We start from the raw sequence: 27,282 nt of genomic DNA, 5'->3' as shown, positions 1-27,282 counted from the left end.
TGGGAACCCATGGGCTCGGGGTTCTCATTCCGTATATATCTCTTTTTTTTTCAGATACAGGTCCAGGTGCTCAGAAGTGAGCTGTGGTTCGTCTGAGAGCCGGCGAAGATCTTTATTTTTCTCCACTTTGTGTTTTGCTTAGAATCTCTCCACCTTTGTTTTGAAGATATTATATTATGTGTTGAACTCTTTTGGAACTTGCCTATAGCGGCTCTTATGTTTCCTTTGGGAGAGATTAGAATGTACTGTTGTCAACTACTTTCATACTGTACCCTAGTCGGCCTAAACTTCGCGGGTCGCGACTAGTGGCTATTTACTTATGTTATATATATCTATCTGTTATCTATCTCTTAATCTCCTTTATGCCTTGTCCATATATCGCTTTCGGCTTCACGTTTTATCTTTTCGTTGTCGAATCGTGAGTGATACGTTTTCGCGATTTTATTTCTACTCTTTTCAGGCTTCTCGATTAATACTCCTTTCGAAATTATTTATGTTTATATATTAAAAATCCACCTGAGAGTCGTACCACCGTAATATCATTGACTTATGACTCGAGCATAAGGATTTGATTATTAGGGTGTTACAAATATAATAACAACAATAAATACATAATACTAGAAAGTAAAACTATATAAACTTATAGTACATATAATACTCATGAGAATTATATCCAATGTTTATAATAATAAAGTAACTTCCCTTCTTAAACATGTCAAAGAAAAACAGAAAGATTTGACATGTTTAGTTTGCAAATTTAGGATATTCTTATGGCTTAAAAGTCTAAGCAAAGCGGAATATACAAGATAAACTCGATGCAGAAAGGTTATAAGGCAGGTTGGTATTGGAACGACGGGTTTATCGCTTCTAATACTCGCTTCATCTAGCTCCCAGGTTCTGCTGATTCTAATGGTGTCACCTTTCGTAATTCAATCGAAACTGGTTCAGCCTCTGACACTAAATCTATCACAACTTACTCTTTCTCTTGACACATAACCGATTATCAATTACGGGTTCAACCTATGTCATGTCTCTTCCTCATAACTTACCATCTCCGGGTTTCAGGTAACTGTCCCACATAACTCTCAACATTTCCGGTTCTTTATGTATAACTTAAGTTGTATACTCAAAATAATTCAACCCACTACTGCTGCGCCACTCTTATTATTATTCTTCAAGAATTTAGTCACTTTTCTAGGCTGACCAACTATCGTTCTGTCTCACCATTCGGAGGTTTTTAGTCGATTGCTCAATTGAAAATCACAAGGCTCACAACTCGGTAATGTACTACAATAAATGCTACGTGCTATTTACTACGCAAGGCAGTCAGAAATTTCGATTATCAGTGCATGATTACCTCTAATCGGAGTATCTGCGGTTCCAGCACCATCCGTTGTCATAGTGAACATGCGTCCCTGATGTTGTGCCTTTCCAGCTTCTTGATTCTTCTTCTTTTCTGGACAATTCCAAGACAAATGCCCAGCTTCACCACAGTAATAGCATACACCTAAACCAGCCCTGCACGGAGTAATCGGGTGGTACTTTCCACACCTCCTACAAGTTAAATCATTCGGTGGGGTCTGAGCTTGCTTTCCTTTGCCTCTTCCCTGGCTGTTATTATTACTGAATCTCTGGAAGTTATTCTGACCCAAATGTGGTTGTGGGGTGTAACCGCCTCGCTTAAAATCTTGTCCTCTAGGGGCGAAGTTCCTTCCCTGATCTCTATCCTCTAGGGGCGAAGTTCCTTTCCTGATCTCTCCTAACAAAAATTCGCTGATCACTCTTATCTGATGTCGCCTTTCTCAGACAATCCTCAACAACTCTACTTTTGTTTACCAGGTCTGAAAAACACTCTGATCTCCATTGGTGCAACGAAGCTCAGAATATCACTTCGAAGAACTCCCTCATACTTAATACATTTCCACTCAGCAAAATCATCAGGCGCACCTTGACAAATACGAGAAAAGCGACATAACTCCTCAAACCTGCTAGTATACTCAGCAACAGTCATCTGTCCCTGCTTTAACTGCATCAATTCAAGTTCTTTGGCATTTCTGGCTGAATTAGGAAAGTATTTCTTATAGAACTCTGTTCGAAAAACCTCCCAAGGAATCACAGCGCCATCTGGCTGCAGGATACGTCGTGTCCCCTGCCACCAATGCTGAGCCTCACCCTGCAGCTGATAAGTTCCAAACTCAACCCATTGCTCCTCAGGAACCTACTGAGCCTGCAGTGCCCGTTCCATAGCTTGAATCCAACTATCTGCATCTGTGGGATTTGAGGTTCCCCTAAAGGTCGGAGGGTGAACTTTCAGAAATGTAGCAAGTTTCATGGGACCGTCCTCATCATTATTGTTTCCGTGATTACCCTGGTTTATCTGATTACCCAGTGCCTCGGCTGTCACCTGCATAGCCGCAGCCATATTTCCCAGGGCAGCCATGAAGTCTACTGGATCATTCCCTGCCAGGCCAGGAGTAACAGTGCATATCCTACCTCTACCTCGGCCGCGACCGCGTCCGTGAGTTGACATCTGGTCCCTTCACACACCAAACAAGTGATATTAAGTTGATCAGACTCAATATCGCAAGTCTAATGCTTCAAGTTCCAAATGCATGCTCAAGAACTTTTATGCCACATATATCAATCAGATATCCTAATAGCACATACACACACCCAGAGTATGCCCAGAAGCATAATCAGTCCATCCTTCAGGCTCTATAGGAACGAACGGCTCTGATACCATAATGTAACACCCTACCACACAGGGCCTTACGCTTAAGTCGTAAAGCAGAGGTGGCAAGGTATTACGACCTCTAAAAGAAGATGATATCTACATAGATATAGTTGGGTGAAATCATATCTAGGAGCCTTGAAGAACAAGCTAAAAAAATCGATAAACAGAAAATCGTGACACACTCGCATGGATATTCGTAAAATGGACAGGTAAAATCGAAAGATAACTGAACACATATATATACATATCAGAGTTCCAAAACTCAGATAGCAAGCTCCAGACTCGACCTGCGAAGCTAAGGCCGACCAGAGTATATAATTATGTATATATACAACCCAAAATAAAACTCAAACCACAAAATAAACCCCTTTATCTCCAAATCGACCTCTAGGAGGGACAAAACACAAAATATACATGCGAAGATTCTATAAACATATATACATAGCCTAAAACAAAATATGACAGTCCAAAAGACAGTTCTTCGCTCGTAAGGAGGATACCCAAACGCTCAACGAGGTGTCTCTCGACCTGCATCTGAAAAACAATAACATAGTATAGGATGAGAACCGGAGGTTCTCAGTATGGTAAAGGTGCCCGCATAGTTAATATAAAAGGTCTCGGGAAAGCCAGAGGCATTCCTAAAACTTCGACACTCAGAATCATTCTTAAGGAAAATAAACTAAACCAAAAGTTAGGTAAGCTATCTAAGGTATTCTAATTCTGAATCTAACTTTAACCTAATAATTCACGTTCTGTCTCCTCTAATCCTCCGAATCATTGGTGGAACAATCCTCTCTCCTCACACCTTCGCCAAGAAGAATTTCTCAGAAAAGATACACATATAGTTCAAGCAAGAAAAGCACAGCTAGAGAAGCATTTATAGCAAGTAGAACAAGTAGTCATGGAGTTAAACTCCAAGCTCAAATATAATATTCAATATTCATATATATATGCATGCCCATGGGGGAATCCGGGGAGTTAAAGTGCCTGATCACATCTTGCGACAGAGGGTCAACAAATAGTCTCAAATACACAAGCCACATAATAATCTCTTTCTTTTTAAAATACCACCTCAAATCAAACTCCAATTCTTATAGAAGTTCTGGCAGTATCTCCTCTAAAGCTCGAATTTCTGCCACCCTTCAAGGGTCCCAACTATCAAATCAAACACCTCTCAGTCCTTCAAATCATTTCCAGTAACAAATTATTTCAAAATGGTAACAAATTATTTTATAATCAAACAAATACCAATATTAAATCTTTTCCTAAAACCAACCAACTTCAACAGCAAATTATTAACAACAACTAAACCTCACATTTTATACCATATACACAATCTATCAATTATTCATTCGTTTCATTCCTATCTTAAGGTTTTCTAACCTAAGTTTTCACGTGACATTAAACATTAACTACGAGAAACCAAAACCATACCTTCGTACAGAATCAAAATATTCAAAGCTCTGGAAAAACTTTCTGACCGAGCTATTGAAGAAGAAAACGTCCAAAATCGTCTTAAAAACGTCCAAAATCGTCTTTGCCCCCTAAAACTATCGTTGGCCAAATCCAAATAAAAGAGGAGCTACGTTATTGTCAACTTCCACTAATCAAAAATGGTGTCAACGTGTAGAGGAGGAAGTTACGAATACTTTCACCGGATTAGATTTTTTTATTGGAGTTACGGATTGCAAGAAATCGAAGCCGGAAGTTTGGAGTGATTTACGTTCTCACGCTTCTCTCTCGGTCACTCTTCTCTCTCGCCACTCATTCCTTCATATACTATATATATGTATATGGCGGCAGATAATCATAACTAGATATTTCATATATGTGTATACGCATACAATAGCTTTCCTTAAGTAAATGGCTGCCGCCTTTTATATATATATATACATGCGCATATAATAATAATAATAATAATAATAATAATAATAATAATAATAATAATAATAATGCAAACTTTCCAAAGTATAAATAACCTTTTATTTTTTATGCTTTATAGTTAATAATAGTAATAATAATACTAGCAATAGTAATGATGGTCATGCAATAATAATAATAATAATAAACGTAATAATAGTAATAATAATAGGCACATAGTGAATATAATAACAACAATAAATACATAATACTAGAGAGTAAAACTATATAAATTTATAGTACATATAATACTCATGAGAATTATATCCAATGTTTATAATAATAATAATAATAATAATAATAATAATAATAATAATAATAATAATAATAATTTGATTAAATTTAAATTATTATAAAATCAGTTCAATTACTGATAATAAAAATAATTTTCTAAAAATAAGGAACTCTAATTTTATAAAATAAATTATTACTTATTTATATTTATATTTTTAAAATTGAGTGTTGCTACAGCTTTTGTATGAATTGAGCAAGATTATTTACACTGTATGCCAAGTCAGGCTTTGTCATAGTCAAATATTGCAGACTTCCTACCACAAAATGATATAGATGAGGATTGTCAAACATAGCTCCTCCTGTAGCATAAATTCTCAGAGTAGATGACAATGGTGTAGCACATGATTTACAGTTACTCATACTCACTTTTGCAAGCAAGTCTTGCACATACTTGTCTTGAGACATCATTAATCCCCTATCATTAGTCTTGTTCACTTGGATTCCCAAGAAATAGTGAAGCTCTCTCTTGTCCTTCAATACAAAGGCTGAGTTGAGCTTCTGAGTAACTGTAGTGATGACTTCTATACAACTCCCAATCACAATGATATCATCAACATAGATCAATACACAAGTGATGGAGGATTCTAGTTGTTGCACAAACATTGGCACATATGATTTTATTGGTGAAAAGCCAAGTTTCTGAAGTGCTAAAGAGAGCTTATGATATCAAGCTCTAGGTGCCTGCTATAGGCCGCATAGAGTGCCTTTATAAGTTTGCAAACTAAGTTACTGTCACTAGATGTGTACCCCTATAGTTGCTTCATGTAAACATCCTCAGTGAACTTTTCATGTAAAAATGCATTGTGCACATCAACTTGCCTTATTGACCAACCTCTTACTAGTACTATGGATAGTATGATCCTAACTGATGTTTGCTTTACAACTGTACTGTAAGTCTCGATAAAGTCAAAGCCTGGTCTCTGAAAAAATTCTAGAGCAACGAGGAATGCCTTGTGCTTCTGTAGGCTATCAGCAGCGTTGTACTTAAACTTGAAAACTCATTTACTGCCTATGGACTCTTTGCTAGCAGGTAGTAGAACAAGTTTCCATGTGTTGTTCCTCTTTAAAGCCTCAAATTCAGCATCCATTGTAACAACCCAATTTTTGGTAGGTCTAGATCATTGCCAGTCATTAGATGTCAGTTCTCAGTAATCCTATAAAACTCTAGACTCGATAATATTTACTACATATGAGCCTTTCATACTAACGAAATTGCATATGTTAGCTTATTTTTATCATATCTTTTTTCTTAATAAACCTATTAGCAACAAACAAAATTATCATTAGAGATATACAATTAATGCCAAACTAACAGCAAATTAAATAGCAACGAGATTACAAAAAAACTTTCATACCTATATACATCCCAAGTTAGTTCATACAAACTTGACATGCTTCGATATATATACATATAGACATATATACAACTGACAACTTCTTATATACCTGGTTCATGTAGACAACCCCTAAGCTAGCACCCGGGCTAACAAAAGAAAGTTCAAGTCCTATTCCTCAAGAAAATACTACAAAGTCAGGTAAAGCAGAGTTTAAGAAACAAAAGAACCTCTATCCTATTACTGCATCTACTGAAAATCTCTCGTTGTCTAGGTCTGAGCTCCACTTCCACCACCACCACTGCTCCTTGTATCAGAAACTATAACGATAGTATCATCGGATCTCCAGTCCGGATCCTCACTAGGGTCTTCCTTGAAAGAAGTCAAAACATGTCCAGCGTTATCCTGCCTTGCTGGTCTAACATCATACACAGAGGGTCTATCTGGGCATCCAGATCAGATATCACGATTGGCTCATACTTTGGTGGATTAACTGGTGGAGAAGCTGGAGAAGTAACAGGTAATGGACCAGTATAAAAAGTGCCTGGCATGGCTGGATCCCTGAAGTACTGAGGAGGAAAAGAATGATAATCTCTCAGTGGATGAAACATCACGGAACTTTTGAAAGGATTATCAGGATCGAAATGAGCACTATATAGTAGATAATCGAAAGATCCACTATAACGTATATACATGTGGGTGCACAACTCTGTCCAAATAATGGCTCGATCTCTCAGTGGGTCTCCAAATACGCGTTCTTTTGGTAGCTCAACAAACAATACTTTGTGGGACATAGCTATGTTCAACTCTTTCATCTGTGGGAACATGAAAAAAGAAAGGGGGTGAAAACCTATATGGTTCCCAGTAAGGTGTAGCATGGAAAGCCTATCCCTCTCGTAAAATCTAGAGTTCTGATTCTAACGTAATTACTCACTTGCTAGGTCTATTAGCTATTTTTGTATCGCAAACTCTATCATAACTCTATCTTGGCATCCTCCTTTGGGGTTAATGTACCTCCTACGCTATTCTCTACGACTGTTATTCCTGATTTTACTTTTTTATTCTAAACTTTGGAGAATTTAAATCATATAATTTAAAAAATATAGAATAGAAAATTAGCAAGAAGCAGATAGCACATAGTAGAAAGAATGAACAATAAATAATCACAATCAAATGCGCAAACAATTTATGATACATGCCTGTCCCTAGTGCGGATCATGAGCTCACGTGTCGGTTGACCATCTACTTCCCGACGTTACCTGAGAATAAACTCAGATATGACTTCTCAGCTCAGTCAGTAATGCAACTCTGTTGGTATGTGCCTGTCTAAGAAGTAAAACAATTGGTTTCTCAGCTCAAGCAGTAAAATAATTTCCAAAGCAAGTGCCTAGTTGAGTAAACGACTGTTTCTCACTCTAGTAGGCGTCCCTACTCTACACCCTTCTCCTTTTCACCATATAATCCACTATGGTTCAATCAGAGTAAGCCTCACCCCTTCTCACCAGACAATCTGCTTGTGTTCATTAAGGCTATCAATATATTATAATTTATTCAATTCTGATCCTCTCCAGAATTTTTAAGTTTAGCCAGTTCATCCATCCTGACTAAGGGCTCTTCTCCCAACTAGTACATTTTCCGTGGCTGGGGGTCTCTGCCTAGCCAATAAAATATGTTCCATATCATATTTTATTGGTTCGGAGACTCTCCCTCACTGAGCACTTGATTAGTGAGGTTGTCTGCCTACCGATGTTACTTTAATGGGACTTACACAGTATTTTGAGGCTTTTCGCATTTTATTCGGAAACACTTAGTTTTGTAGTTTTTAGAATCTTTCTGAGGTTTGCTCTCTCGGAGATCTTTAACAAATAGAGCATTCTTCTTTCTAAGGTCGTGGCTTTAAGTCATACAACTTACCGACTCTAATGTTGATGTTTTCTTTGTCGTGCTCTCTTCTTACAATACTAATATGATGCATTCTCTTCCATGAGAAAAATTATCTTTACTTTTCTTTCATGTATATTTTTATTCATATATTATTAACTATCTTTTACTTTCCTAATTATTTTTTTTTGTAACTTATTACTTTTAATTCATGCTCTTGCTTCTTTAGGTTAATGCCTTCTTGGCAACTATTTTTCTAATTAATAATTGATATAACTGACGAACTCGGAATCACACAAATTTTATATTCATGCGTTCGTGACGAATTCAAGTTTCTCACTATATAGACGTTATAATTTTCTGGGTTCGGGAACTAATGGTATACCAAGAAAACCGTGACTGCTTCTTTGGTTTTTCAGAAAACGTACTCTTTACTTGTGGAGTGGTTGTACATCACAAGTTAAATGGTTGTACGTCGCGAAAGCTTTATGCACGAGCTATATCTCTTAATGACGTTAATATAGACGTCTTAAGATTTGATTTAAATCAGATTTTATAGCATTACGATCAAAGTTGAATTTTATCAGAAATTTAGAAATTTTATTTTTAGTCTTTTTTTAGAATTTAATAAAAAATAAGAATAAAAATAAAAAATAATATTTTTATTTTTTTCAATATTTGATTTATATTTTATTTTTTAATTTTTTTTGTTTCTAAGATCTTATAAAAGATAGTAAAAATGCTAGCGTCAATGATTAATTAAATAATATGTTCACTTGCATATCTTGGTGGATTAGGGTGTATTTTTATTTCTATTTTGCGAACGCTAATAATAAAATGACACTGCATATCTTGATGACCATTTTTCTACTCCTGTATATTTAGAGAAATAATATGTTTATATCTTTATTTGTATTAAAAAAAACAGATTTTTTATATGGCCAATACTATGGTGATGAAGGCCTTTATTTTTTATACGTGATGAACGTACGTGGATGAAACTGGTTTATATACTGACTGAATTGGGGACAATTACCAAATCCAAGACAGAGGCATAATGAGCTTGTCGTTTCCGGCGTTAACAATTAGGAGAAGTTAATGCTAATGTTAGTAATTATTGGGCCGTTTTTAGTGGGCCTAAATTTTTTGTACGAGGTAGTTATGGATCTCATTTTTCTTTTTAAATCCGAAAACAGAAGTGTTATGGGTAGAGTTTTTAATCCAAGAAAGAGGATTTTGGATAGCAAAAAAAAAAAAAAGAAATCTGTTGAGCTAGAAAAAAGTGGCATTTACTGGAAGAGTAACACTAGCCATAGCGATAATAATAATAATTTTTACCAAATAATAATAATAATAATAATAATAATAATAATAATAATAATTAGGAAATTATGTTTAAGGTTTATGGAACATCACAAATTATTCAGTTTTTTTATTTAGGATTTAGGGTGTATTTTGAGTGTGATAATTTTTGTGGAGGAATAGATTTTTGTTGAATGAATTTAGAAAAAAATTAAATGAATGCTATTAGGCTGGGACATATCTATGTAGTAATTTGTGGAGACAAGTGTTTTTACTATAATTTTAAATTTTTTGAGTAGTATATAATGATAATATTCATTTGTTTTTATTAAATTATTGAATTTGACTTCATAATAATTTGTTATTTAACTTTTGATATATAATAGTCAATTTAAGAATTTTATATTAGATGATTATTAGAATGATCAATTCTCAGTTTAAATGAGATTGGTGTTGTTTGTTATAAATTGACTCGAAAAAAATCTTCTTTTGAAATTAGCTTGAGCTTTTCCGGTAACAATTGTATTAATTAAAACAACTTTTTCAACTATTAAAATCAGTAAGAGTTGGTTCCTAAAATATGAGAAGTGAATTTTTAAATAATTATTTACTAATATGTATAGAAAAAGAGCAATTTTGATTGTATTATTGAGAAAAAGATTACTCAATTTTTTCAAAATATAAAACTTAACAAATAGAATTCTAAAATATATGTTATTATTTAAATTACTATTTTAATATTTTAATTTGTAAAATAGATATTTGAAGACTAATAATATTTTACAATAACAAAATATAATTATCACAATAATCATGTTATATATACGTAAAAAATAATCACCCATACAGAATACATATTGAAATACAAAATACACATTAAAAATAAGTTAAACAATATATATTTATACACAAATACATAATGATTAATGGATAATTTGATAGCTGATTTATATATATATACATAAGATTGTTATTAAAAAAAATTATTATTATTATGCTATACATATTTTGCCCCTACTGTCATAATTTTTTGAATTTGTGACTGTTGTTAGGATTTATTAATATTAACAGTTTATGAAAGAAATAATTTTTTTTGTATATGATGAATAATTTTTTCATAATACTTTGTGTTCATACACTGGCCCATAATTCAAGCAGGCCCAAAATGACTAAATCTCAATTAACATGTATCATTCGGACCGACACCTACCCAACCTTATAGAGGTCGGATACAGCAACACGAGTTTGGTCCTATTTATCTAAATAAGTAACCAATGTAATATTCTACCACACCGAATCTTATGCTATAGTCATAAAACTGAGGTGGCGAGGTATTACGACCTCTAAGAATAAAATCATATATATATAATATAGGTGAAATGAATATAGATTCAAGGAGTCTTGAAAGAAAGTTTAAACAATAAATCACAAAAATAAAAGCGCATCGCTCGCGTGAACGTAAATCGAGTAAAATGGGAAAGGATCATATATAAGTATAAAGAGTAGAATGTCAAGAGATACAAAATACCGAATCTCCAACTCAACCTGCGAAGTTAAGGCTAGCCGAAGTATAAATACATAGATATACATATCCCAAAATAGATAAAACAACAGCCTATTTCTCCACATCGGACGCTGCCCCAAAGAAGTCTGGACCTCACGTTTAGACCCATTCCATCCGTTTTAGGTAATCCTCAGAACATTAGCGTTGTTGCCAGGGACCCACAAGTTTACACCCAATCATGGTGGATGATCGTCTTGACGACGAACATATGGCATCCGAATTTTAGCCAGAACATCACAACAACGATCATGCGCTTGTAGTCCCTCCACGACAAGATAGAACAGATGGCCATAATGGGAGGGGACTTCATGAAAGCCGCAACCCAAAAGGATAAATTCAAAAACCCACTCACCTGAGGATATGGTGACCTAGATTCCAGTAGAACTCATGTGCTTGGTGCACGGACACCACGGACGATTGGAGCAGCTCGAGATTGAACTGAAGCAACAACGATAGTCTGAACAAGCTCTAAAAAGGGAAGTACGACGACGATGAGATTCAGAAGGACAAATTGAGAAACTTGAATCTGACCTTCGAGGTCAGAGAGCTCATGTTGATTGGGAAGAGACTCCCTTTCGGGGGTGAAGATCCATTCACGGAAGAGATTTTACGGGTTAAAGTTTCCAGAATTTTGAAAAGCGCAGACATGGACCTCTATGATGGAACGACCGACCCGAGACACCATCTTAGTAGCTTTAAAAGTCGAATGTACTTGGCTGACGCTTGGATGCAACTTGTCGCAAGACTTTCCCAACGATGTTAACTAAAGCAGCAATGAAGTGGTTTGGCAGTCTATGACCTAGGTCTGTAACTTATTTCGACAACCTTACAAGGAATTTTTTTACCCGGTTTTTCATCCTGAAAAATAAGGTCAAAGACTCTACAAGCCTTTTAGTGATCAAATAGGAGGTCGGACAAACTCTTCGAGCTTTTATGGAAAGATTCAGCAAGATCTGCTTAGAGATTTAAAATTTTTCCATTGAAGCTGCCATCATGGGAAGTAGTTAATGGCCTGAAAGAAGGTCTGTTCTCCTAATCCATGTCGAAGAGGCACCCGACCTTCCTGTACAAAGTACAAGAACGAACGAAAAAGTACATCAACATGAAGGAGAATGTCCGATTAAGAAAGTCTGTCCCAAGACACGTGTCGATAGTGTTCTGAATAAAGAAGGCAATTTTTTATGCGAAACAACTGCGAGAATATCGTGTCAGACGTCATGTGAATTAATTACGTTTATTTCATCTTTAATTCTAATATACGATTTAGTATAAATTGTATTCTTGAGATAATTGAAAATTCAAAAAAAAGAAATGAGATATTTGTTTATGAGGTTGTGAGATAGAGTTTTTGTAATTATTTTAATATTTATTTTTAAATTAGACAATTAAAAAAATAAAAATAATAAAAAATATAATTTTGTCACTTTTATTATTTTTACCTTATTTTACTTATTTTAGAGTAAAAATTATTTGGAAATTAATTTATCTAAAGTTTTAATAATAGACATATAAATTTATTATTCTGACAATACTATTGTTACATGTTAATGTGATCATCTAAACCCTAAACCCCTTTACCTCATGTGCAATAATAAAAGTACAATTATACAGGTTATGTTTTTTTTTTTTTAATAAAATCCAGTTAAATCGCTATGAAATTTAAGAAAGAATTAAGTATTCAAGAAGTTATAATCAACAAAGTGTTAGTTTCGTTATTATTATGAAATAGGTATACAAAATTGCACTCTTTTTCCATGATAATTAATTTTTTTCATGTTAACGTAACCCTGTTTGGGTATTCGTTGGGCCTTTTGGGCCGGTATGTATCATGTTTTTGTTATTATTGTCATTATTGTTAGATGGGGATTAAACCCAGAGAAGAATCAGAATTATAAAACTATTCCAATCCATTTATTTGGAATACATAATTCGGCTGCAAAAAATCTTACTGGGCCGAAATAAAAAAGTCCAAACATTTAATCATAATAATTAACATAACATAATATTTTATCTTATTAATCTCTTTTATCTGTTATAATCTACTGTTTCTGCTTCTAGTCAAAGTTGCTGTTTTTCAGAGAAACAACTTAACACATGTTTACCAACCAGTTTGTCCACGTTTCTTCAGTGTATAAAAAAATTATTCCTTTCATTACGTAGCACTGCCCTTTGCATATTACAGTATGGACAAAACAAGAGAGGGTGGTAAAATACTCGCTAGTAGCGAGTAACAGACAAGAAAACAATAGAAAAATGTGAACATGTATGGGCAAAACAAGAGAGGGTGGTAAAATACTCGCTAGTAGCGAGTAACAGACAAGAAAACAATAGAAGAAATGTGAACATGTTTTGGTGGCAATGGAAAAAAATGAGTGTGTTTATATAGTGACGGAGTAATTTAATTATTGTTTTTGTAGCATAGTGGGTAGTGGTAGAGAGAAAGCCTTGTGTGTGTTCGTCTCACAATTTAGTTAGTTTATCCCATGCCATGTTACTTAAAAGTTAGGAAACAAATTGAAAATTTAATATAAAAAAAAAATGTGATCTAATAATTAGACTTTAGGCTTACAAATTTGAAACAAAAAAGGTATGGATGTAAAGACGAAAATTGGAGTGGAGCGCACTCTATACACGAACGCTAACAAAAGTTTAAAGGTTAATTAGAGAATATATAATTACATTTATCATTTTTTGATGGAATACATTCATCATAGTTGTTTCTTATACTAGCATGAAAGCCCATGAAATACACGGTTCACAAGATTCAAAACAATTCACCTGAATTGAAGAATTATTACAATAATTATGAAAATCATGATCTACAAAAATTAGTAAATATATAAATTTATGTTTTTAAAAAATTATAGATAAATTAAGGTAATTTAGATGTACAATAATAATAAGAATAATGGTTAAGTACGATTTTAGATTCTGAAAATTTAGGCCAAAAATTTTATTTGTTTATAATTTTTTTATTCAAATTTAACTTTACGACTCAACTTGGTTTTAAAATTGTTTTTTAGACCAAAATATCCTCTTCTAACAACCCTTCTCCAGCAACTTTTTCGTCAAAATATCCGATTTTTCTTCTTCTTTATCCAAATTTATACTTTTTCTTTTACAGACACTAAAATAAATTTAAATAAAATTATTAGTAAGAAAATAAAGCATTATCAGCAACAAAAATTTTCACAGTATCAGCAACAATAATAAAAATTTTAAAATAGAAGTAGAAAGAATTATTAAACTACTCTTCTACTTTAGCCCATGACAATAATAAAGAAGTCTCGTGACCCACAAATTTAGTCCAACAGAATACATAAATTCAATTACACTTTTATCTTTCATAGTACAATGCTCTATATATATTTAGTTGTATCCTCATAGTTCACAATACTACAGTCCAATTCAATCAATCAACAATCAATAAAAGTTCACATTTTTTTATTTTCTTATTCTTTTACAATTTTATCATGGTATCAGAGTCTTGGTATCCTCCTTGAAGAGGATACATAAGCTATCATCTTTCCGGTAAGAAATCACCATGCTTTTTTTTTCAACCTCCTCCCACAATGAATAATCAATCTTCCAATTTAGCTCGAAATCCAACCATCCTTATTACATGCATCCAAGTGAAAATCCACCGTTTTGGTTATTCCATCTGCGCCTCCTTTCTTCCGACAGTTTCAACTGCGCCTTCTTCCAGCAGTTTAATCTGCATTCTGTTTTAGCAGTTATATCTGCACTCTTATCGCGCTCTATGCGCCCTCTTTCTTATCGCCCTCTACGCGTCCTCTCTTATCGCGCTCTACGCGCCCTCTGAAGACCACTCTTATTGCGCCATACGCGCCCTCTAAAGATCAATCTTATTGCGCTCTTTTTTTTTTGAAAATCGCTGTTCAAGCACAGCATCTCCTTTTATATTTTTTGCCGCCGGCAGCTCAAGCTCCGCCACAAGCATTTTTTAAAGATCGCTGCTCAAGCACAGCATCTCCTTTTATATTTTTGCCGCTGGTAGCTCAAGCTCTGCCGCACGCATCTTCCTCCGCGTCACCACCACATCAGACGCGTCTTCCTCAACAATTTCATCGGAACTTATCCAAACTGTGAATTATTGACATCTTCCATCCATTAGGTTGTGGGGGCGTATTAAACTACTCTTCTACCTTAGCCCATGACAACAATAAAGAAGTCTCGTGGCCCACAAATTCAGCCCAACAGAATACATAAATTTAATTACAATTTTAGTCTTTATTATCTTATCTTTATCTTATCTTTAGTTGTTCATATCTTATCTTTATTTGCTTTTATCTTTCATAAGACAATGCTCTATATATATTTATTTGTATCCTCATAGTTCACAACACTACAGTTCAATTCAATCAATCAACAATCAATAAAAATTTGTATTCTTTTTTTTTCTTATTATTTCACAATTTTATCAAGAATAAACAAGAAATACTAGCAGCAGCAACAAGACACAACAAGACAGTAAAAAATAATGTAATAAATAAGAAACAGAAGTAGAAATCAATACCAAGACGAGTGACTGATGATAAAAACAAATCTACATTTCGAATATTAAAGAATCAACAAAATTAAAAAAAAAGAATAGAATTAGAACCCTAATTTAGAAGTGAAATGAAGTAGAAGTGAAACTAGAAGAAGTAGATATGCACTAGAGACATAAACAGAGGAAAGAAACTGTAAAAGGATGAGGATGCGAGCGGCGAGTAGGGAGGAACAGCGCGGCGAAACTCGCTGGGAAATAGCAAATTGGAGGATCTGCCTACGCGACTCTAACTCTGTCGTCCGATCTGCTTGTGTCGATGCTTCTCCACCACGTCCGCTCATTCGTGCTTCTTTCTCTTTTCACTCTCTGCTTGTGTCGTTGCGTCTCCACCACGTCCGCTTATTCGTGCTTCTCTCTCTTTTCACTCTCTCTTTCTTTTTCTGTTCTTTTTTTAGAGATAATTTGGTCCAAAATTTTAAAATTTAGGTAAAACTAATGATTTTAAAATCAAGTTGAATGATAAAGACAAATTCAAATAAAAAAAAGATTGAACTAAATAAATTTTTTGGCTTAAACTATAAAAATTAAAATCATAAAAAATATTAATAACAACAATAATAATATGTAACAATAACAACAATAACTGTATGAAGGAATAGAAATTGATCCTCTCCATTTTTTTAATACTTCACAGAATAAAATATGATCTTTCAATGTTATAGCTTTTTACTTATGAGATTTCAATTGCACTCATATGACAACCATTTTGATTAAACTCAATGCTATAGCTTTTTAGTCTTTCAATAAAAGATTCAATCATTTCCAAGTGTAAAAATTAAAAAGCATATGTTATTACTTATTATGTATTATTAGCTAATTTTGTAGAGATAGGCTGCGAAATCAAATAAATTTCCTATTATATTTTGCGAACATTGTGAGTAAAAAATAAATAAAGTACAAATCAACTCATTTTTTACTTTTTTTTAATAAGTTATTGATATGTTTTACTTCAAAATATAAATGATAAAATAATATTTTATTTAAAATTAAATAAAATATTTAAAATATCAAAATTAATAAAAACAAAAATTTAAATCTTTTGTTTTAAATCAAAGTCTAAAAAATTTATGTTTTTACAAATTTATAAATTTAAAATAAAATGATTAACAAATTTTTAAAATTCAAAAATCATCATTTATTTTATTAATATCTAAAATATTATTATTGAGATTTTATTGTTAAAAAAAAAAGTTAATCTTAGATATAGTACTCCAAAATAATATAAGAGCTAATATTTATATTTTCTTTGTTCCTGCTATCTTTTGCAAAATATAATTGAGTTGTTATTTAGTTTTTTCCATTGAAGGTTTTATTTTATTTTTATCTCTTTTCTCCTTTTTCTTTTGGAGAGAAATTAGGTAATTACATTTTGCGCTCAATTTTTATTGATGATGGTTTAATTTTTTTTTAAAATTTTCTTATTCTACTTTGATTCTTCAATATTTATTGCTTTGATTCTGATGTACTTATTTGTGTCTCCAAGTAAATACTTATTTCTTAGGATTTAACTAATATGTGTTTTAGGAGTATAAATTAAAATTACTAATAATAAAAAATTTTAAATAATTTATTTTAATAAATACATAATAAATGTATTGAGAATTTAAATTTTGTATTTTTTTATAAAAATTTTCTTAGTTTATATTTTTATCATGTGCTCTAAAGACAAATATTAGTTAATCGATCATATTTTGTATGGTTAATACAATTGAGGGACACACAAAAATTAAAATTGAGTTGATTGATAGAAGATGTTGAAGAAGGTAATGATATAGACAATTTAGGATTTTTATATATTTTTTAATAGAGTTAACAAAATTTTAATAATGAAATATTTTTGTTAAATAAAAATTATTTTGATGAATATAATATTAATTTTTTTATGATAAATTTTATCAATATTAAAATTTTTTATAATAAAAAATAATTATTTATTTTAACTAATATGGACTGGTTTCATCATTCAACCTCTCTTTTATGTCGGCATAAGATTTTGGTAAACAAAATCATTGTAATCCAATTAGAGTATTTATTTTGAGTTACATAGACCATCATTTTAAAGTCATGTTTATATTTTTTATACAATGAAAATAATCATCTCTCTATAGAATGGGTATAATTTTTTCTTCCATACTCTCCAATTTAACTTAGTCCCTTGGTAAAATGATTGGTCACATACGTATTAATATTATATTTATTAAACTATATTATATATGATACGGAGTTTATCTATCAATTCGTACTACTTGCTAAAATGAATCTGACCACGTTCCACGTTACATCATGCAAAACTCATTGGCATAAATGACAAACTTGCTCATATCATTTTCATTCTTTTACATGGATTCAGTTTTTTCTTACTCAACAGTTATAAAAACGCTATTTAGTTGATGTCTAAGTATTTTAGGGCGTTACAAAGACGAAATTTAATAATATTTATTTGGTTTATGTTTGTGTGAATTGTGTATTAATAAAAATAAAAAAATACAAATATTTTTTATGTTTAGATTTATTTAAATACAACTACTCTATGTGGACGTATTTGATTTTAGTATTGATTTATATTATATTTTTAAAATAAATTTAAAAGTAATATGTATTATTAATTATTAATTATTGCTAAAACACTAATTTTTTTGGTGAGTGACTAAAACACTAATTAAAATACTATATATAGTTAAAAAGAACATTAAAAATGACCGGTCCATATGAAATGTGAAATTTGATTTACGGCGTATATGCAATTCTAATTTACTCTCTTACCTTAAGAATTAGACAAAAATATATATGAAGCATATTATTATTATTATTATTATTATTAATTATATGTGTTACTTTATTTAAGAATAGTTATTAATAGATTTCTCTAACATGTATCTTTAAAGTATATTGTAAGTTATTCATTCTTTGTTAAAAAATCTAAACATTTTACTTTAAAAAGTTATATAACAAATATATTAAAAACTTATTTTTATAAGTTTTCTATAAAAAAAAATTTAAATTGATAATCTTAATTTGTATTCTTAAATACATATTAGTTAATTCCTAATTTTATTAATTTTGACATAGATATTATAATAGTTTTTGGATAGTCATAATTTTGATTGCATGGATTAAATAATTGAGTTAATTACAAAATTCAATTATGCTATATGTATAACAAAATAGTCATAGTATAAAAAATACATATTTAGCGATTCATAATTGTTTTATTAATCTATTATAAAACAGTTTTATTATTTAATTATTCTATTATGATAAATTTGATTATTTTAGTGAATGATTATTTAATTAAAAATATATAAAATAATAGAAATAAATATATACAAATATATCATAATAATTTAGTATATAACCGATTTTTACTATGTATGTAATATTTTTTTAATTATCTTAGAGGATAAGATAAGGTTTACACAATATTTATAAAGGCTAAGTTGGTCACCTGAATCACCCATTTTTTACTCACACAAACGTCCATGATTTTTTATTTTTTATTTTTTCATTCTCCTTCCATTGGTTATTGTTTCGTAGATTATTTTTTTATTTTATTAATTTAATGTTAATAGTAATTAATTATAATAAAAATATATAAAGAATACACAAAATTAATTACAAAATATGTATTTTTGCTATAATTAATTACTATAAATATTAAACTAATATAATAAAAAAAATCAAAGTAACAGATTAACAGTTATCACAACATTTTTTATTACTTTTTTTATGTTTGGTTTTTTTTCTTCTTTTTATTTTTATTTTTATTCATGTTAAGAGGATGAAACAAGAATAATTAGGAGAAAGTAAAATAAGAAGCAGCAGAAGAGGGAGAATTTTAATTTCTGTATAATTTATTAGAAAAATAGTATCGAAACTTTTTAACCGTGATACATATTCTTATTAAGAGGATAGAAAAGGATAAATTATGAGAATGTGAAACAAGAAGGAGAAAATGAAGAAGGAAAAGAAGAAGACGATGACGACAAAGAAGAAGAGGAGGAGGAGGAGGAGTTTTAAATTGTGTAGAATTTATGTAACAGAAAATTTCTTAATTGACATAAAAATTTCTTAATTTTGACGAAGAAATTTTTTAACTGTGATATCATTCCTAACTAAATGAAGTAGTATTGATGTCTTTTTTAGTTTTGAAACACATTTAAATATATTTTGTTGGTTGAATGAGTTAAAATTTTAGATTTATGGTTCTTTATTTAAAGATTTATTGTGTCTTTTATAAAAAAAATATCTAGTTTTCAACTAAATCATGTGTTTTTGTTATTATTGAATTAATTGTTTGGTATTGAACTAATATATATGAGATTTGGTCATTCCTACCATTTGCAACAATTTGATATATCTTTTAAATTTAAAATATAGTTAAATTTATTTTGTTGGTTAAGTAAGTTAAGGTTATGGTTCTTTATTTAAAGATTTATTGTGTCTTTTATAAAAAAATATCTATGTTATTTTCAACTAAATCATGTGTTTTTGTTATTATTGAATTAATTGTATGGTATTGAACTAATATATATGAGATTTGGTCATTCCTACGCCATTTGTAACAATTTGATATATCTTTTAACTTTAAAATATATTTAAATTTATTTTGTTGGTTAAGTAAGTCAAGGTTATAAACTTGTGGTCTTTTAAAATGTTTTTGTGTCATTCACGACTAAATAATGTATTTTGTTACTGTTAAATTAATTGTGACATTTAACTAAGAAGAAGATGATGATAATAATGGTGGTGGTGATAATGAAAAAGAAGAGGAAACAAATAAAGGAGAAAAAAATCAAATAAAAAAAAAAAAAGAGGAGGAGAAGATAGTGACTTAAATTTTAAAAATTAAAATTTCTCTAGTTAGTTATTGTTTCCTTCTTTTATGTTCCTTCTCTCCCTTAACACAATTTTCTTTTTGTTTTTTTTATTCTTTTATCTCATTATCCACCTCTCTAATTTTAAGTCACCATGATTCATTTCAATTCAAAAGTTTAGTCCTTCATTTTGTAACACATCTAAAATTATTAAATTATATAAAAAATATTTTTGGAACACATCCAAAATCATAAAACTAAATTTAAATTTAAACATTAAAAAACAATTATAACACATTTAAAATTATGAAGTGATACATAAAATATTTATAAAACACATTTAAAATCATAATAAAAATTTAAACTCTTACCGTGACTGTAACTGCAAATATATCAGTGTTGGCAATTTGAGGATTGTGATTCTTTAAGTTCTTCAACTCTACCTAAACCATTATCCAATACAAATTAGGATGTTGTACATGGCATACAAAATCAATGTGATTGAATAACTAAACAGATACATATGGTTGACTATGAATGGCTTTTTCTTAGACACATTCAAAACACCTGAGATCCACTTCTAGCGATGCTGACGAAGACGAACACGACAAAGAATAGGACGAAATGAGGCTGCGGACTGAACAGCGAGAAATAAAGCGATGCCAAGGACAAACGAGGTAGACGACGACGTTGTAAAGGAACGGCGAAGTGGACGAACGACGCTGGGATGAAGCGACGGCACCGAGAAAGACGACAGCTATATATTTTAAATTTTAAATTTTAAATTTCAGTTTTATTTAGTTTGTATTTTAGATATGTATTTAATTTAAAAAAATACTAAATTTATTCATAATTTTTAGATGTATTTATTTTGTTTTTTTTTAAATTATTATAATAAAAAGCTGAATATTATACCAATAACAAATTTTAAAAAATACCTTCATACCTAGTTGAATTGGATCACCCAAATTGTGCATGTAAACAGAAGGCTTCATCTTTTTTATTATTTCACTCAAACAACTTTTAACTTTCTCAGGTTAATTGCACATTTATCCGTTTTTCAATAAGTATAAACACGGTATAATTTTCACCTCGATAATGCCTACTTTGTCTCATCACTCTTATGAATTATTTACTTACAATTCCACTAAGCTAAAATTACTTTGTTGACGTTAGATCCTTCTAACACCGCCATTCTACAACTTTCGTGGATATCTATATATATACGCACATAACTTTCACGAAGTGTAATAACATAATATCAATTACTCTTATCTATTCTTCTATACACATATTTTCCACATTTCACTTGATTTCTTTTATAAAAAAAATCATCATAGTGCTGATCCAAGAAGAAATGGATCCGCCCTATGTTCAATTGACTAATACAGAAGATGAGAAATTTGATGCTACTTTAACAGCAGAAGATAAAACGATAGACTATGAAAATCTGAAAAAGCGCATATGAAAAGATTGTATCCTTCTCCAGAAGATAAAAAAGATAAAGAAAAAGATGTTTAGAGCACAAAACTCCGTCTTCAAATACATGGTCAAGATCATGAAAGTTTGCAAAGCTCGTGGATTCGTCTATGGCATCGTTCCTGAAAAAGGTATAGAATTACACCATTATTTCTTTTAAAATAAGTGTTTCTTTTTTATTTTATTTTTTAATTAAAAATGAACCATGCATCATTAAAAAGTTTAATTTGTTTTTATATAAAATTAATAATAATAATAATAATAATAATAATAATTATTTTTATCATACTTCCGTCTTCACTTTGATATTAAAATATTTTAATTATAATTCATAGGTAAGCCGGTTACTGACAGCTCAAATAGTTTGCGAGAATGGTGGAAAGAAGATATTAGATTTGACCAAAATTCTCCTTCAGCAATTGCAAAATATTTACCCTTAGTTGAAAAGGAAGAATTAGATGAGTCGTCAAGCATACACCTTCTCCAAAATCTTCAAGACGCAACACTAGGATCTCTTCTTTCATCATTGATGCAACACTGTGTGCCGCCACAAAGGGGTATCCTTTGGATAAAGGTGTGGCCCCGCCATGGTGGCCTAATGGGTCATAGGTATGGTTGGGGTAAACAGGGCTTTTTGGCTCAAGAACAGGAACCACTACCATACAAGAAACCCCATGATTTGAAGAAAATATGGAAGGTTTCGGTTTTGGCTTCAGTTATAAAGCACATGTCCCCTAACTTAGAGAAATTGAGAAGGCTTGTGACTCAATCAAAGACCTTGCAAGATAAGATGACTGACAAAAATAGCGCTATTTGGTTCAAAGTTGTGAAGAAAGAAAAAGCTTTGTTAAAACTTACCAACAAGTGTCTTAAGATTTCCCTTTCTTCGTCTAGGGACGAGGAGAATAATAAGGAAGACGGTGAGGGAGAAACTGAAGTCTTTGAGTCATCCTTAATAAATTCTATTAATAATTCACTTGATCATGTTTTGTTTGGTGGTGATGGCAGTAGTAGCACTGGAGGCAGTGAAAAACGAAAGTGTGATTTTGATAGTAATAATAATGGTAATAGTTTTGTAGACAAACTACTATATACATGTCAGAACGTAGATTGTCCACAAAGCCATTTGTCCATGGGATTTAGAGACAAGAATTCAAGGATGGACCACGAGTCGATATGCGTTTTTCGCGGTGCCACTCTCGATCATCAAGGAAGTAGCAGCAGCAATGAAAATTCAAAGGCTTTCCATAATTACCCGTCGAGTGAGGAGAGGATGATAAGTGTTGGAGATTGGATGAACATGGAGGTAGCTAAGGCCAACAACAACAATAATAATAATAATAACTTTGGTGACACTGATTTTGGTGATATTGATATTATGAATGGAATGGAAAAGATTGCGGGTGAAGCTTTTGGTGAGGACAATTTAAAGTTGTGACTGAATGACATTGAAGATTGTGAGTTACTTACAGCATTAAAGATGGTTAAAAGCGTGATAGATTCCATTCATCAGAATATATAATACGGCCATCTTCTTAACCAAAAAGCAACTACTTCATCACTTTGGGACTATATTACTACTTCGTTTAAGAGCAACAATATTTAATAATTAATTTTATATGTTTAAAAATATTGTAGTTTTTATGTATTATTTAATTAATTATTAGTTTTCTCTACTATCACATTGTCATACACAATTTGCTCACATATGATTCTGATTAGATTGATTAATTATAGCATCTAAAAAATGTTCCTCTTATATGTAATATTGGTATTTTTAAATAAAATGTTATTTTATTATGGATATGATTAAAGTTAGTAGAAGATTAAAGTAAACAATTTTGGTATTAATTATATGTGCTTTGAAATGTAATATTGGCATTAATTATATGTGCTTTGAAATACTTTAAAGTTAGTAAATGATGGAAGTAAACAATTTTTTAAGAGAAATGTTAAAGAGTAAAACTTTTTTTAACACATTTAGCCATATCTTATTTTTTATTGTTAAGAACTAAGATTTAGTATTTAAAATTTAAAAATTTGTTAGTCATGTAACACAAAAACATGTTTTTTAAACAATACATGCATATAAAAAAATTAAAAAATATTTAGAAAAAAAATTAAGGATTCCTCTTACTTAATATATAAAAGGATTTTATTTATCTCAATACATTGAAACATAACACTTCATTGAGTTCGATGCACTAAAAAAGATTTGACAGAAAAATATAATGGTTGTAAATGAATATTCGCACTAAATTTCATTGTGACATTGAAAAACATAAAACAAGATTGATGGATAAAGGCTAAGGGATTCAACCAAGTGGTTGGAGTGGATTAGTTGTAAAGCTTTGGCAAGAGTCAAAAACTCTAGGAATATTGCTGTGATTGGCACCACAAAAGGTGATATTCGAAACAACACAGTACACGTGGTATTAGAGGAAGGAAACAACAGATTACACATGGTATTAGATTTTCTGTGTATAACGGTAAGAATGGTGATTGATCAAATAGATGAGACAACTATCTTGCTTTGGTCTTGTGAATATCTAGCATATAGTCATAACAGTTGGATGATAAGGGTGGATGTTAGTTAGTCATACAAATTACATTAGTTTGTATGATAGAATTGGAACGTATGATTTTGTTTGTTGTGTGTGTTTGGTATATAGCCTCAGTCACATCTTCATGAATATTCTCATTTGAATAATGTTTTATATAATTTGAGTAAATATTTAAATTAATTTTCAAATATTATAAATTAAATATTTTGGTAATTAACAATTTTTTATTATTTTAAAGTTTTTAGACGAATTTATTTTTCTGTAAAAGGAACTACTAGTTTAATTTATTTAGACCTACAATAAAATTTGTTAAAATTTTATTAAAAATAATAATAATGTGTCTAATCAAAATAATTCTTGAAGATTTTTCTAATAATAAAAAATTGTTAAAAATTAAATTGTCTAATTTAAAGTTCTTTAGAAATTAATTTAAGTGCTTAATTTTATAAATTTTTACTCATTAAAAAAATAATTAAAGTAGCAACTTCAAAAATATTTTAGTTATGTTATTTTTAATATGCTTGTATTTTTTTATTTTTCCTCTATCTATTAAATGTTTACTTTTTGTTTTTCTTAAAATCACTTAAGTTCTGTTTATTTTCATATATTATACATGTTTATTTATTTTAGCATAGATGTTTACTTTTTCATATAAAATATAAAGTAACAATGTGGATGTGTTTATTTTTTCATATAAAATACTTTAGAAACAATGTGGATATAAGAGGTAAAAGAAAATTATGCAATAAGAATAGGAGAGCATTTGAAAAAAAATTATATAGAATTAAATTTTATTATTTTTATAATAAGTATTTTTTAAATTTTGTTTTTTGTATTAAGTTAATTATTGTTAGATTTCAATAATTTATTAATTAGTTTATATCTATTACATGCTTCACGTATTTATTCAAAAAAAATTATATAATCATAGAAAAAATGTTAGTTATAATTAATAAAAGATATTTGACCTTTGTAAATTTGAAAATATTTAATAAATTTAATATTTATTTAAATAATAGTGTATAATTAAAAAATTCTAACCTTGAGAAAAAATGAATAAAAAAACTAAAATTAAAATTAAGTTTAACGAATATAAAATAATTTAATTAAAAAGGATATATAATATATACAATAATTAACATACAAATTTATAAGATGTAGCCTTGCCTAGTGGCAAAGTTACCTGAGCTAAGTCTCTTGAGCCTCACATCCCAGATTTAAACCAAGTTACAGTCAGTTTTTGAATTTATTTCATAGCTCCTTGAAGTATTATGTCAACCAAAAGTGTTTATAATGCTTGAAGTGGAAAAGGAGATTACATGCGCGTGGTGTGCTGATTCAAGCACGTACGTGTCGAGTGGGTTTTTCTTTTTATGTTTGTGGTGGCTACTTAGATAATAATGCCTTCACGTAAAACTGAAAAAATGTTAGAGATGATGAACAATTATTGTTTTTGATAATTATTTAGTCAATTTAATTATTTTAGTCTAATAATTTAATAATATATTATATCTATATTTTTTATCATTGATAACTAAATAATAAATTCTAATAATTTTAGAGCATTAAAATTACATGCAAAACGATAGTTGCCTCATATTCAACTATGATCTTTACATATAAGATGCAACTACATTTTGAGCCTAACTACTACTTCGATTAAGAGCAACCAAATTTAATAGTTAATTTTACATGTTTCTAAGAATGTTGTAGTAATCATAGTTGTCAGAATCGAACCGGTAATCAAATCGGTCAAATTATTGGGTCACTGGGTTATTAGTTCAACCGTTGGGTTATTGGTTGAACCGGTTGATTCGGTTCTATGTAAATAAAAAATAAAAAATAATCAAAAGTTTAAAATTAAAATTTAAAATACATATTTTTATTAACATTTTAAAATATCAAGTTATTTTAAAACAATATTGAACATGAACAATAAATATTTTATTATTTTTACTCTATCATCAATATTTTTATTTTGTTTTTATATTAAAATAACTATTATTTTTAAATTTTAATAATTTATTAATTATTTTATATCTTTTATATATAGTGGTCTGGTGGTTGTGGAGTTTTTTGGTTTCTTTGAAAACAGGGTTCGAACCCTACCTCAAACATTTTGAAAATATTTTCTCCTAAACGGTTCGGTCAAACCATTTCACCGGTTTTGACCGGATCAATTCCTTGTTCGGTTCAATATTGAACCGGTATAGGATTCAGTTCACCGATTTTTCGATCGAACCGGCTGATCCGATCCGATTTTTACAACTATGGTAGTAATAATTTTAGAAAAATCAGCAAAGAGCCACTTCTTTAGAAAATTTGGTAAAAATTTAATTTTCAACCTAATGTTTCTAAAATTTGATGGAAATATATTGGACTCATCTAGATTCTATTTAAATAGAGTTTCAGCTTTATGTCATGTTCGATTTTGTAAAATCCGTTCTATAAAGTTTTGTTGAGCATATCACGTTATAAGTTACATAATTAGTCTCTTAAAATGTGAATGGATCTGAAAATTGAATCACATATTTTGGACACATCAACTTTTTGTTTACCACAAGTTTTAAATCAAAAGATTTCCAAGATTTCAAGATATATAAAATTGGAATTTGATGCTTTAAGAAAAACTGATTTTTATGTAAAAAACTATTAAACTTCTAAAATTTATAACTTCCAATTCACAACTCAAACAATTCTGAAACTTTTAGACAAACCAGTGGACATATCAAAATTTCATAAAAAATTATTTCTGAAATTTTTAGGCAAACCAGTGGATATATCAAAGTTTTATAAAAAATTTGTTTAAATCAAATTGATGGT

The 27,282-nt window shown here is 30.3% G+C and overlaps 2 protein-coding genes and 1 pseudogene across 2 annotated transcripts; 1 reads left to right on the top strand and 2 right to left on the bottom strand.

Annotated features, from left to right (window-relative positions):
• Nucleotides 1-1,313: 1,313 nt before the first annotated feature.
• On the bottom strand, nt 1,314-2,032 carry LOC107469208 (uncharacterized). The gene is made up of 2 exons (XM_016088588.1): nt 1,837-2,032; nt 1,314-1,759 (listed from the first exon to the last, which is right to left on the bottom strand). Exons 1-2 carry the CDS (start codon nt 2,030-2,032, stop codon nt 1,314-1,316), a joined length of 642 nt encoding a protein of 213 aa, XP_015944074.1.
• Nucleotides 2,033-5,119: 3,087 nt separating this feature from the next.
• On the bottom strand, nt 5,120-5,551 carry LOC107469209 (uncharacterized mitochondrial protein AtMg00810-like). The gene has a single exon (XM_016088589.1). The coding sequence runs from the start codon at nt 5,549-5,551 to the stop codon at nt 5,120-5,122; it is 432 nt and encodes a 143-aa protein (XP_015944075.1).
• A 16,222-nt stretch (nt 5,552-21,773) lies between these two features.
• LOC107469210 (putative ETHYLENE INSENSITIVE 3-like 4 protein) lies at nt 21,774-23,333 on the top strand (annotated as a pseudogene).
• Nucleotides 23,334-27,282: the final 3,949 nt, after the last annotated feature.

This window comes from Arachis duranensis, chromosome 10 (genome assembly GCF_000817695.3).
Source record: "Arachis duranensis cultivar V14167 chromosome 10, aradu.V14167.gnm2.J7QH, whole genome shotgun sequence".
NCBI lineage: Eukaryota > Viridiplantae > Streptophyta > Magnoliopsida > Fabales > Fabaceae > Arachis > Arachis duranensis.
This window is presented reverse-complemented; position numbering and strand designations above follow the sequence as displayed.